We start from the raw sequence: 13,756 nt of genomic DNA, 5'->3' as shown, positions 1-13,756 counted from the left end.
TCCCTGCCATCGAGGCTTCTCCTTGAACACTTAAGCGAGGAAGCTGTTCAAATATTCCCTGATGGACAGTGTTTTGATTTTCTGGCAAAACAGGCATTATGCAGGATGAAGGTGTCATGGGGCTGACACCACACAATTTTTGCACAGTGGGAAGCAGAGCTCGCACAAGATAATGTGCCTTTCCACAGGAGACTAAGTCAGGATGACTCAAAGCTTTGTCATCCATGTGAAGACCTCCCTCTTGAATTGGGCAGCAGATCAGGCAGATAATAAGCAACCAACATAAGGAACTTCTCATGCACCATTACAGAGATGCTTATCGGACAAGCCAAGAATAGAACAAGTGCTATTTCCTCCAATATCCTATTAAACAGGCAGGTTATTGTCATTTTATACCCAATCGATCAAGAATAAACAGTTACTAAGAAAAAATAAATAAGTAACATAAACCTTGTTACCCAGTTGTACTTTTTCCCTTCCTGGTTCTTTACCTTTGAGTCTCCCTGAGGCAGCTTTCCAGTAGAGCATCCCATCCAGGAGAAGCTTCCTCCGTCCCATGTCATCCTTGCGGAACAAAAGGCCATTCTTGCATTTCCCAGAGGATTTTAGCTCCATTTTGTGCATAATCTCCTTAAGTCGTTGCCCCTTCTCACACTCATTTACCATAGCATCTACATGAGTGATGGTGTCCTTGATTAAACTAAGGGCCTGGGTCAGATCTTCATAATCTCTAGTTCCAGCTAAGGAAAAAAAGAGGAGCAGTCAGTCAGATTTCAACTCTAGAATGTAAGACATGAGCCATCCAGAAGGATTTTAACATGAAGATTCCATGCTGAACATCTAACAGCATTTACTAAGGGCTGAAGTTTAAAAATAAAATATCCTAAAGTTCTGAATCTCTAATGAACCAACAAGTTTAACTTCTATGTGTTTGTGGTTGCAGATCTTGAAGGAACAAGGAAAGGCTGAGAGGATTGGGATTGTTCAGCTTGGAGAAGAGAAGGCTTCGGGGTGAGCTAACTGCAGCCTGAAGGGTCCAACGAGGAAGATGGAGAGAGACTATGTATAAGGGCCTGGGATGACAGGACAAGGGGGAATGGGCTTCAGTTGAGGTTAGATTAGGTATTAGGGATGAATCCTTCCCTGTGAGGTGCTGAGGCTCTGGCAGAGGTTGCCCAGAGCAGCTGTGGTTGCTCCATCCCTGGGAGAGTTCCAGGCCAGGTTGGATGGGGCTTGGAGCAATCTGGGCTGGTGGAAGGTGTCCCTGCCCATGGCAGGAGGTGGAATGAGACTATGTTTAAGATCCCTCCAACTCAGACCATTCTATGATCCTCTGATTCTCTTGACCCTTTGACGAGGTGAGACTGATCTGGATCTACATCTAAAATGGCATCTTCAGCCAACAAAGAATTGAGAAAGCAGCTAGAATGCAGTACCAGCCTGTCTCTCCTTGTCTGAGGAAAGAACATGCAGAACATGGGAGAGAGAGGATCAACAGACAACTGTGAGGCTTCCAGGGAAGCCCAAACACCTCACCTTCTGTGTTCTGGATGATCCTCTCCACCAGGACCGGGTACTTGGTGATGCGCTGGGTCACCAGGAGGATGCACTCCTGGACACCAAGTCTCCTCACGATGGGACAGTTGCCAATTTTCTAGAAAACAAGACAGGGTCATCACACCCACTGCATATGCTGTTCTTCTACCTCCCTCTCCAGCCACACATTTTCTGTCTCAAAACATTTTGCACAACACCACGGAGTCAGCTGCACTCTTTTACTAAAGCAAAACTCCTGACAACCATCAAGAAATTGCTTTTATTACTGGAAAATATTTTAGGTATTGTTTTCAACTACTGGTAACTAAATGTTAATATTTAAGTGGAGCCAAGCAGGGGAAGTTCCAAGTCTGAACTGTTTGACTGCCTAGTGCTAACTGTTTGCCTTTTGTAATAGGATCAGTTCTGAAAACCATATAATAAGGGATTTTTAACACCAAACCCAAAATTAACAGCCAAATTAAGTCAATAATGAGGATGTTAAGTGGTCATTTTACCACTGTGTTGCCCAGGAGGCTGATCCACAGAAACACACTGCTGTTCAGAAAAGGAGGACTGCAGAGCATGAGTTGGTGTGACTTCAGGTACAGCACTCACCTGGCAGAACACAGTACCAAGATCTGCCTTTACAGGGTCGTGGATTTTAAAGCTCTGGTCACTTATTTAGTCCCTTAAAACTTTAAGGGCTCTCACTTTAAACATGCCTGGTTAAGAATAGCTATAAGTACAGAGCTATGTTGGAAAGTTCACACAGTATCACTTACTGGTGACTGGAAAATGAGAATATTTAGGCCTCTGCAAAGCCATTTGAGATTCAGGTTACAGCTTCCACTCAGGCTGTGGCTCTTCAGCCCTTCCTAATAAGTGCACATTACAGTGTGCAGCAGATAAGCAAACCACCCTGGAGCCAATCTTCTGGGTTTGGAAAGATGATGTCACAAGTAAAACCCAGCTAAGAGTCTCTGCTTTTTCTACAGTAGCTCATCAACAGCATTTATCATTGATTTAATTTATTAACAAGCCAATTTACCACGCTGGCCAGCCAGCAGGGAAGTCAGGCACAGAGCCATGAATTGAACCAATACTCTGCTCCCCAGCCCAAGGTGCTCTCAGAGCCTGCCTCAAATTTAACACCTGCTAATTGTGGCTTTGTGTCCAAATAGCTCTAAAGATCTAAACACAAGAAGCTAACAACCCATCAGATAATGAGAAGATGCCTCTAATCCTGCTCATCCACAACCAAGAGATCTTCAAGGACAAAAATAAAGCCTAAAGCAGAGAAGGGTATTTTGCACAGTCAGAATGGGAAACGTCTGGTTGTTGTTTACCTTTATTAAGTTGTGGAACTTCTTATTGCTTTGGAGCAGCTCTTTATAGTGACTAACAGCTTCATTGTGTCCACCACAGAACACACCATATTTTTCTTTCATCCTCTCCCCGTTTTCACCTGAAAACTAATTGGAAATACAAGAATGAAAGGCATGAATCAGTCAGAGTAAACCTACCCCAGGTTTAACATGGTTTGATGGTGACTGATTTCTGAGACATTTCCTCAGTATTTCAATTTCTTCTGCACCAGAAATCAGAGTTTATTTCAATTTCTTCTGCACCAGAAATCAGTTTTATGCAGTGTGACACGTGACAGTTTGGAATATCACAAGACAACCAAATAGGAGATGATGGCTGTCACTATGAGAATTTTTAAAAGGATTTCTGGGCCTCTGCACATAAAAAAATCTGAGCACTGTAAAAGCTGAAGGGCAAAAAAATGTCAAAATCTATGATAGAAATCGTTGCATCCACTCCATGTCAGAGTTGTCAGGAGCTCCAAGGATCCTGTCTGCATTTTTAAAAAGTCAGAACAAAAGAAGTTCAGCATTAACTACAGCAGAGCCATGTTTGGGATGGACACCAGGAATATCTTTCTTTCCTTTTGGAAGAGATGCACAACAAAACCAAACAACCTGCAGTCACATATCCCACAACATGTAGATACACGTGCCCAAAGAACATGGAATGTTTTTGGTGACTAGCTATATTCCTGGGAGTCAGGTTCCCACATTACACTGGAAAGATAATCACCAACTCAGCCTTAAATTAATCTTTCCATAACTTCACCCTTACAGTTAGCTTTTAAAAAGTTTAATAGTGTCAACATCATTGGTAGAATTTAATGCACACCTGTTTTACCAAGAGGTCTCCAATGTTGTGGATTATATAATTTCTGTCACTGCCTTCTTCCAAAGATTCCTTCCGTCTCTCCTTTAGCTGGAGCAGGAATTGCCCATGCAACTCCAGCAATTCATCCACACAGGGGAAGAGCTTGTTGATAACTGCATGTGGGAACTGCAGTTCCTCTCTCATGGCTTTGGAGTACACCTTCAGCATTATTTTCAGGGTCCTGACATGGTGCATTTCAGTCTGCATTAGCTCTGGGCAAGGGGAGATGAAAGAGAGAATCACAATCATTTCTATGCTGTGCAGTGAGTAGTGAGATGTAAGAGCAGGCTCTGAAAGTCACCACCACTTTCTTCACCACAGTCTTTGCATCTCTCATGTGAAGCTCTTAAATTTGCCTTGCTAATGTCCCAACCAAAGAGTGACCTTACTTATTTGAGGACATCTCCCAGTGGCAGTTGAGCAGCTCCCTAATTGTGTAGCTTGGCTTTGCTGCTTACAAAAGCACACTGAAACCTATGGGTTTGCTTAAAATCACTCACAGAAGAACTGGGCACACTACAACAGGTAACAGACTTGAAAATCTTCCCTCAGTTTTAGTTTTCGAGCACAAGTCAAAACAGGAGCCAACAAAAACACCTTCTGCTTTGTTTCAGAACAGTGGCATTATGAAACAGAAAAAGTTTTAAGAATAACAAATACTCTTACCATAAATGACATCTTGCCTTTTTTTCTCTCTCTTTTGCCTGTTTGCATAAGCCTGTTCCACTGCAACACTCCAAGACTCTGCCTCAAACTCATGAGCATCTGTTTCTATTTCACTCCGGAGGGACACGGAATATGCATCTAGACCAAAAGCACATTCAGGTTCAATTATTAGCGAGTTGTTTCTCACCATATCCTTCATTACCATCATTAACAACCACCACAAGAATAACAACATCTCAGTGCTGCTTTGAGACTGAGGGACAAGTTGCATAACCATCCTGAAAAGCCCAGAAATTCCATACCTTCCAGAAAAATGGAGTCTGACGTTGAGGGTGCAAGCGAGACAAGGTCATCTGAAGTCTGCTTAAATCTTATAAAGCCTGAATCCCCTTCATCCATGTCTCCTGAAATTAGCCTAAACAGCCAAAGAAATTAGACCAAAGGACCAATACAGAACATTCACAGTTTTTAAGTTGCTTAACAAAAAAAAAACAACAAAAAAACACTAAAGAAATCCAACTACTTTAACAAGTATCTATAGTGCAATTAGCTTAAAACAAATAAATAAAAGATAGCATTGCACTCTTTAAACAGTCAAATCAATTTAGCAACTCCATCCCTGGAATATTAGCTTTAATTTGAGCAGCATCAGCAAAGTTTGCCACTTCTGGTACGACAGGTTAAAAGGACATCACCTGGTGCCAAGCCACAGCCAGTTCAGGGTACAAAGGGCACAGGGAAGGGAGAAGTGGAGTGGCACATCAAAAGCAAACAGCTACTTAAACCAGCAGAGAGCTCTGAATTCATCAACTGTTTTAATCAAGGTACTCTGCAATTTAAAACACTGCTGTCTCCTAACCAGCACAGCCCAGGACAGCTGAACTCAGAGATTACTGAACGTCACGACGGTTCTCGAGACAAATACAGCCTGAAAAACCATAATCCAGACACAGATGCTCCAATCCTGCCCTGTTTGTGTGACATCTTTAGTGGCACAGGGCAGAGGGACTAAAGGCAAGGTGCTTTAAACAAAGCATATCGTTCAGGGAAATAACTTTCAGCACTGAAAGCTCAATAAAACTCTCTGGAGCTTGAAAACCGACGTGAGCTCTCACTTTTGTCCCGTAACTATTTTTCCTTTCACGCTGGGGCAGGGGGGAGAGCAGCCAAAGCCAGGGGAGTAGAAGAGAAACAGTTTACTCACCCAAATTTACTGACAGCTCCAGCAGTATTCAATGAAGCCTGAGAATTTCCTCTCTGGGCGATAGTCATGCCGAGGTTCCGGGACAGAGCTGGGGTGCCATCCGGTCCCAGGAGGAGACTTCGGGGCTGCTCCTTCAGGGAAGTGGCTAAAGAAGCAAAAATGGAATTGGTACTGAGAAAATGAGGTGTACACTGCAGCTCTCCTGCTCTCAGACCTCGCTCGGAGTGCGGCCGGAGAACTGACAGGATCCTGGATGTCAAGAGCTCGTTGTCCAAAAAAACATTCTCATTCCATTTTCTCGAAAAGGAGCCACAAAAAGACAGCTCGGGATGAGCTGGAATCGCATTGCTTCTGCCGCTGCTTTTTGAATTTGTATTCCCCATGCTCACCACTGGCTGCCCTCAGACTTGGCACAGTAAAGTGGCCCCAGAGATGCTCTGTTTTTATACTACCTGTGATCCTTCTAGAAATGTAAAGCTGCCACTTAACTTACTGTATTGGCTAAATCAGCAGGTCTGAAGTGCAGGAAATTGGTCCCTACTGTGCCCATTTAGTGTGGAAATTGCAAAGTATCTTCTCCTTTAGTAAAACACCAGAACCTACACACAATTATTCACACCCCAGCGTATAAGGGCACAGAACATTTCATGGCAAACAAGAAAAATCAGAGACCACAGAAAAACCCCCAAGTTCTCTGCAAGAGATTTATATCTCCATGCACACGCTGAACAGAGCAGATACCAGGGCTAAATTTAATTTTAATACTGCAGCTTTTTAATGCTTTTTAAATCTAGACAGACTGTGAACTTGAAAGATATTTGAAACTTTAATCACTATTACACAACACGTGGAAGTCTGTAATGGACTTATAAAAAATGGATGCAATTATTTAGCACTAATGTCTGTAATGAATGATAAGGAACAGGAGACAAAATACATCCTTTAAAAAAAAAAAAGGAACTTCAGGGAAGTCAAAGACCAAGACTCAGACAATCTTTAGAACTGATCCCTGACAAGGTCTCCACCTGCCCTTTTCCCAAAGAGCTTTTAAGGACATGGGAGTGGGAGCGATCTGATGGATCCTTGAACCCAGGGCACAGCCACTGCAGGCACAGACTGAGCTCCTCTCCCAGCCCTGTGTCTGGGAAGCTGCTCCAGGACTTGCTGCTCCCCCTGGAGCAGCTCAGGGAGTCTCCAAGGGGTTGTGTCAGACACAGTGTGGCCAGCAGGACTAGGGAAGTGATCCTTTCCCTGCACTGGGCACTGGGGAGGCCACACCTTGAGTACTGAGCCCAGTTCTGGGCCTCTCACTTTAAGGAGAACATTGAGGGGTTGGAGTGTGTCCAGAGAAGGGCAAAAGAGCTGGTGAACAGTCTGGAACAAAAGTCCTACGAGGAGAGGCTGTTCAGCCTGGAGAATAGGCTCAGGGCTGAGCTTATCACTCTCCACAACTCCCTGAAAAGAGGGTGTAGCCAGGTGGGGTCAGTCTCTTCTCCCAGGTAACTAGCAACAGGACGAGAAGACATAGTCTCTCTCCCGTACCAGGGGAGGTTTAGGTTGGACATCAGGAAGAACTTCTTCAGAAAAAGGGTGATCAGACACTGGAATGTGCTGCCCAGGGAGGTGGTGGAGTCGCCATCCCTGGAGGTGTTTAAGGAGAGACAGGACGTGGCACTCAGTGCCATGGTCTAGTTGACATGGTGATGTTAGGTCATGGGTTGGACTGGATGAACTCAGAGATCCTTTCCAACCTGAAGGATTCTATGTAACCAGTTCCCAACCAAAGCTTATGCATCGCCAATTTACAAAATTTCCAGAAAAAAACAAAGGTGTTCACCCATCCCAAAAGTTCCCCTTTCTTAGTCTGCACTCCTCAGTGCACCTCCACTAAGAATTACTTCTCTTTCCACTCCTGCCTTGCTCAGTGAAGCACAGTTAAACCAAGGTATTTGTGGCTCTTCTCATGAAACAGGTTTTTCCACATTTTTTCATATCCCAAGCTCTAGGTCTGCATGACTCTCATTTCATCTTCATTGCCACAAGAATTGCTTTAGAGCTGCAGGGGAGGTTTCATCAATGACATTTAACACAAATTATATCACCACATCTTTTCCTGCTGGAAATACCTTTCCCAAAACCTGTTTGGGTTTGAAATCTCTGGCTACACACACGGCACATTCGCAGTCTCCAACAAACTGGGTAAACTGAGTCTGTTTCCATCACCACTAAGTGATGAGCTCCAAGCCCAAAGAGGAGACTAATCAGATATTAGCAAGATGTGGAAAGGCAGATTTCTTAAACAAAGGCTAAAAAGTCCTCCCATTTCCATTTGGGCAAGTATTGCAATCATTGGCCATCAAGTTCTCTTTGGGTGGTCCACAAGCCAAGAATACAGAGTTCCGTTTCCCAAACCTAAAAATTTCCAGAGGCAAAATATGGGGAGTGGAATGGGGGACACATAACAACACAGTTTATCCCTGTCTTACACCAGATTTCTCTTTGACATTGGTACCTTTGGAGGTTTTTGCTGGGCACTGCAGCCTGCAGGGTTTTGCTGTGGGTAAGAACACACAATGCCCAGGCTATTAGCTGTTCCTTTAATTTCCAGCTGCTGCTTTTGACTATGGAAAATGAGTCCTGGCTGCCTAGCAGAGTCTGCACCAACAAAAAGCCATTTTCTGAGTTCAATTAGCAGTGTCTGCACACTGCTGTGAGCCTGTATCGATCGCTGGGCCCCATCACACCAGACCAGACTGTGTACCACAGAGCTGTTTCACCCACCAGCCCTACAGCCAACTCTTCCCATTCTCATTACTCCTTACTGTTTCCTATTTTAGTCTCTGCACTTTCTCCTAAATGCACCAACCCATTCTTGGTAATGCAAACAGCCACTTAGCCCCCTAGAACAATTATTCCCTGTGCTGCCTCTTGGTCAGAATCTCTTCATAAAGCAGCACACGACACATCTTGCAATGCACATGGCACCTGACAAAGCTGAAAGACACACAGCCCTGCTCAGACATCCATGTCAGCTGCATTTCTGACAGCTGTCAACCAGCTGCAAGGCAGGAAACAAACCTCTAATTACAGGCAATCACCTAAGAGCCAAGAATGTTCTGTTCTGTTCATGCCAACCTCCTAACATCTCCGAATTAAAATACCATTTAACTGATACACCTGTGACTGTGATGGTCTTTTCTAGTAGAGAAAAGATATTTCAAAGCCTATGCTGCAACAGAGCTGTTCTTTCTTTTTGGCTTTTTAATCTCCCAGATCCTTTTTCCCCACTTTGTTTCAACAAGGATTTATGTTCAGACCATTAGGGCTAGCTTCTCTTAGAGATTTCTAGCAACCACTAGCTGCAGGCAAGTTTTAAATAGACAATTATGAAAATCTGATGTAAAACAAAGTTCACAGTTCTAGTCTTTTCAGAGGCCAGAGAATAGACAATCAATGAAAAACGAGCTTATTGATCCCTTTTCACCATGATATTTTGAGGTTACACAGCAAGAAGGTATAAAGAAAAATAAAAAGATAAAAAGATAAAAACACACAGGAGATTGCTAGGAGCCTCTGAGCCATTCCCAAAAGAAAAAAAAATGAAGCCATCTTATTAAAAGAGACCTTCTCTATACTTCAATAACACACTGTGTATAGCCTTTAAAACATATTAAAGAAAAAAAATACAATTGAACAGATAAGCCTTGAGCACAGAAATCATCCTTTAGTACAAACCTGGGGAAATGCACTGGGGCGAACTTTGTGGAGATCCAGAAGGTCTGTGCTGCAAATCTTTCTGCTACAGGAAAAAAAAAAGACAATATTCTTACACATACAGACCAAACTTTCAGTCCAAAATGAATCCAATTTTTCCCATCATATAGCCCTAAGTGAAGCTGTATATTGAAAATATAAGAGATCTAACCCAGTGTTAAACAGCTCTGATGGTTTCACATGTCAGCAGAATGGCACACAGACATCAATACTTTGCATAAAAGTATAAACCAGGCAGAAAGAGAACCAAAAATGAAGCTACAGCTGAATTAAAGCTATGATAGCTCATTTATTAAATGAAAGCAAACCCTTTATGTTGACAGAATTCACCTACACTTTGCTGCAGTTTAGCTCACAGCAATACTGACTGAACTAACCAGCTGAGACAAAAATTGTCCATTTCAAACTGGTAATCTGCACGAATTCCTCCTCCTGGCAACACGAGGATAATAAGAACCATTGAGACACAATTTATCAAAGATGCAAAGAAATGAAATAAATAATCCAGTCTGTAACAAATGGCTTTTGTGGACCCTCTGAGGATCTCATTTCTGACTTCATTCCTCACGCCATCCCGTGCCACTGCTCCCTCTCTGCTCTGCTTCTCTTTGTCAGGGCATGAAACTTTGGGCAATGGTGAAGAGTGGGAATTAAAGCATCAGAGCTAGTGATTTTTTTCAGTTTGAAAGGGAAATGCACAATGCCCTGAGATGTTTAAAATTATAGATCAAAACCCCCACAAGAACATTTCTGCCCTCAAAAGAGTTACATCCTATATCACCAATGGCTGAGAGCACTTCCTCTAACCTCCAATTGCTCAGGTCTGAGCTGCTCTGCTCTCTCTCTTCCCCCTCACAGTACTCGCTAATCTGCTATCAGCCTCTGAAATCATCAACACTTGCAGGTTAAACCAAACTAAAACTCCCTCAGGTATTATTAGTTCTAAGGAGAAGGAAATTATTTTCAAACCCAATACTAGAACAAAAAAACCCAACAGATAGACATCTATCTGAAACCAACCTGTGACCTTACATGCAATCACAGGCACCACAGTGACAGAGATAAAAAATGAACAGCTTAGCAAGGCAAAGTTCATCACAGTTCACAAATGAAATCACTCGTTCTGCATTGCCAAGCTTATAAATTACATGCAACTGCTAGAACCAAATTCCCCTCCACCCTCATGTTCCTCCATCAGCTTTGAGATAGCACAATCAACCAAAACACAGCGGCACAAAATTCAAAGGGATCATATCATTCGGTTATGCTCTCCCCAAGTGATGGGTTTGAGCATTCCTGTGAGGGTTAGTCACAGTTCTGACAGGCACAAGGTAAGTAATGTTCAGCACAGCAATAAAACGTTTCACTTTATTTTCCCTGCATACATAGTCATTAATTACCGTAATGACAAGTTAAATGCCTTGAAGATGTAGGGCAAGATTCTGCCCTGATGTAAATTAAACCACTTGCATAAATTCAACTTATGTCAAGCCTAGTTATTATGAAGAAGAACAAATATTCAAGCCCACCTTGGGTCTGATGCTGCTGCATTCAGCCAGCAAACTCCTGCAGTTCTTATGGACATTGACTGCACAATCTGAAACACAAAAACAGCCTTAATTACTCTTGTCATTCCCATCTAGGGAAAGGGAAGGTGACACATAAAGGGTCGTAGTTTGGGAAGAGATGCAGAGTAAGTCCAGGTGTTTTGGGCAGCAATATTGTTGTGCATGTCCTGGTCTTGATTTTACACCAAATACTCCAGATTTTTCAGTATCACTGGGAGTGCAATTCACACATGAAAGCACAAAGAGCCACTCTGGAATGCACGAGCAGTTTTCTGCCTAACCTCCACTCAGGGCACGACTTTCCTCAAGCTCTGCAAAGGCTATTTCCATATCTCCATTCCAAACTGATACTGTTCAAGAAGGCAGCAACTTATTTGGCTCCACAGGAATATCTGCCTTGGTGCATGGAGCTGAAGTAACTACAGTAAACTAAAGATCAAAACCACACCCCAGAATCATCAGAGGATTACCACAGCATTACCACTCTTCCAGCTTCCCAAAGGAACTGCTCCCAGGAACCAACACAACCCTCTCTCACCCAAAAGCCATAAAACTATTAAAAGGATAGTAAAATCCAATCTCGTTTTTTTCCCCTTATGATGATAACTGCTAAGAAAACAGGATGACAACTGGTAGAGTCAATTTTTCTGCAGTCTTTCTGCCCATCCTTCATCAAAAGCAAAGCAGGACACAGCAACTCAGTAAAGCACCCCAGGATTTGTCTCTTCCCAGACATTCCTCTTAAAAGGGAAGGAGACCAAAACTGGGAAGATGAACACCATCTCTGCTAGAGAAAAGACAGTTTATGTTTAAAACACAAAGGAAAAACTATTTAAGGTCTCTTCAGCACCACCCCAACTTCCTGGCGCCAGGACTGGGGATCTGCTCCAAGGCTCCTGCCTAACCCAGGGAGATGCTCTCAAGCATTTTCCATAATTTCAGCAAAAAGCCTGAAAACAGAACCAAAATACTTCCTTGGCCTTAAACACAAAATAAATTAATAAAGATATAAAGCCAGGGCTGCCAGCAAGACTGAGTGCACAGACCTGCAAGATGCTTACATGTTATGCAACTTCCTCGAGTGTGGGAAATAAAGCAAAGAGTTGTGCTGCTCTGTGCCTGCCACACACAAAAATTCCACCTCCCAGAGCTTCTCTCTTGCTGGAGATATTCCTACCACTACCACACCTCACCCCAAGAACCACAAGGCACAGCACCTGATTTCAAATGCACGAGAAAAAAACCTATCAAAATTATTCACTTGCTGAAACTGTGTAGAGAGTAACAAATAGATTGGCTATTTCAGCCTACACCCCGCACCAGGAAACGTAGAGCTGGGTAAAAAGACATGCCCCAACAACAAACAAGTCCTTGACAATGGAAACCCCTTTTCTCCTGAGACAAAGCAACCAAGTGTAGGACAAAAATCAGCAGACAAGAGGAAATAGAGAAAATTCCCCATGATGTCAGGCTGAGTTGGATCCCAGTCCAGCTCACGGACAGGTTCCCTTCAGGGCAGGACTGGCAGCCCAAGGGAGAGAGTGTTCCTGCAGCCACTGCCTCCATCCAGGATTCTGTAAAACAGTCATCCTTAAACCAGACATTCATATTCTCTGCCATTCACCCATTTTCAGTGATTACATTTGGTAATTCTTTTCCTATCGACCATAAGTAGGACCAATTCTGTCTCAAGAGCTTGGGTACCTTGTTAAGCTAACTGCAAAAGGGATCTCACTTAAAAATGGGTTTCAGGTTTAAAATCATGCACTAGCTCTGTTAAAGATAACAGCTTCTAGTGCTCTCAGTAGGTGTTTTCACTTCATCAGCTGGCATATCTAATAGTGCTGTGTGTTACTTCCCTGTGTTACACTGCTGAAAGATTCTATACACAACAGCAGAGAACATGCTAGAAAACAGGAAAATGCTACAGAAAAGCCGAAGAAAAAACTGCAGCTGCATCCAAGGATTTGATTGATTCTTCAGGAGACTGCCTGAAATGCATTTACTTCATGATTTCCAAGTGGCTTCATTTTTCCCCACACATAATTTTGAAACCTGACTGGAGAATCAGACTGGTTTATAAGCATATTTCCTTTTAAAAACATGGTCCAGCTTCCCCTATTCAACACTTCTGCAGTGCTGAAGCAAAGACACTCCAATTCAGGGGAAAATGAGATTTCCAACACTAGTGAATGTGGTTTCCTTTTCCTGCATCTAAGATCTCTGCATTCTTTATTCTTATTATTGTGCATTCATGCTCAGCCTCTCTGAACAGGGTATCAGGGAACTGGAGGGGTCAGGAAAACAAAGGGAACAACAACAAGAGAAGAATGAGGGACAGGGGACAGTGAGAAAGGGACAGGAACCAGGTTGACATTTAAGAGCAGAGACACATCAGAAGGGTTGATACAGGTGTACAGAAATAACAGAGCTCTAACCTCTTCAGCCACCAAAAGGGAAGCAGCATTAGGAAAACCAAAACTGACAAAGAAATCTGGGTTTGAATCAGTAACTGGGAATAACTTGGTCTTACTCAGATCAAGAATTTGGGAAGGTACAAATATGAACTGGACAATTGTCAGTAAGATCTACCCAAATCAGAGGGGCACAGAAGGAATTCCTGAGATACAAACAGAGAAGTGCACACAGGCTCTTCTGTCTTCTCCTCCCTCCAGCACTCTCTGGAACTAAAAGAAGATTAATCTGGCAGGGAAAAACTATCCTCCAAAGGATATGCAGAAGGATCACAGCTCTGGCCAGGGCTGAG

The 13,756-nt window shown here is 43.1% G+C and overlaps 1 protein-coding gene across 1 annotated transcript in view; it reads right to left on the bottom strand.

The window, feature by feature from the left end:
• The window catches only part of ARHGEF18 (Rho/Rac guanine nucleotide exchange factor (GEF) 18), a gene marked incomplete at its 3' end in the record, with an annotated part of 19,997 nt that extends 8,987 nt beyond the window's left edge, over positions 1-11,010 (bottom strand). Inside the window, exons 1-9 of the mRNA XM_009080521.1 lie at positions 10,951-11,010; positions 9,383-9,446; positions 5,648-5,792; positions 4,746-4,858; positions 4,444-4,581; positions 3,739-3,989; positions 2,886-3,011; positions 1,537-1,654; positions 492-740 (exon numbers count right to left, since the gene is read on the bottom strand). Coding sequence (XP_009078769.1) covers positions 492-740; positions 1,537-1,654; positions 2,886-3,011; positions 3,739-3,989; positions 4,444-4,581; positions 4,746-4,858; positions 5,648-5,715 — 1,063 coding nt within the window. The remainder of the gene's footprint in view (positions 1-491; positions 741-1,536; positions 1,655-2,885; positions 3,012-3,738; positions 3,990-4,443; positions 4,582-4,745; positions 4,859-5,647; positions 5,793-9,382; positions 9,447-10,950) is intronic.
• Between the last annotated feature and the right edge of the window lie 2,746 nt (positions 11,011-13,756).

Source organism: Acanthisitta chloris, unplaced genomic scaffold, assembly GCF_000695815.1.
Source record: "Acanthisitta chloris isolate BGI_N310 unplaced genomic scaffold, ASM69581v1 scaffold48, whole genome shotgun sequence".
Lineage (NCBI taxonomy): Eukaryota > Metazoa > Chordata > Aves > Passeriformes > Acanthisittidae > Acanthisitta > Acanthisitta chloris.
Note: the sequence above shows the minus strand (reverse complement) of the source record. Positions and strands in the feature narration are given on the sequence as shown.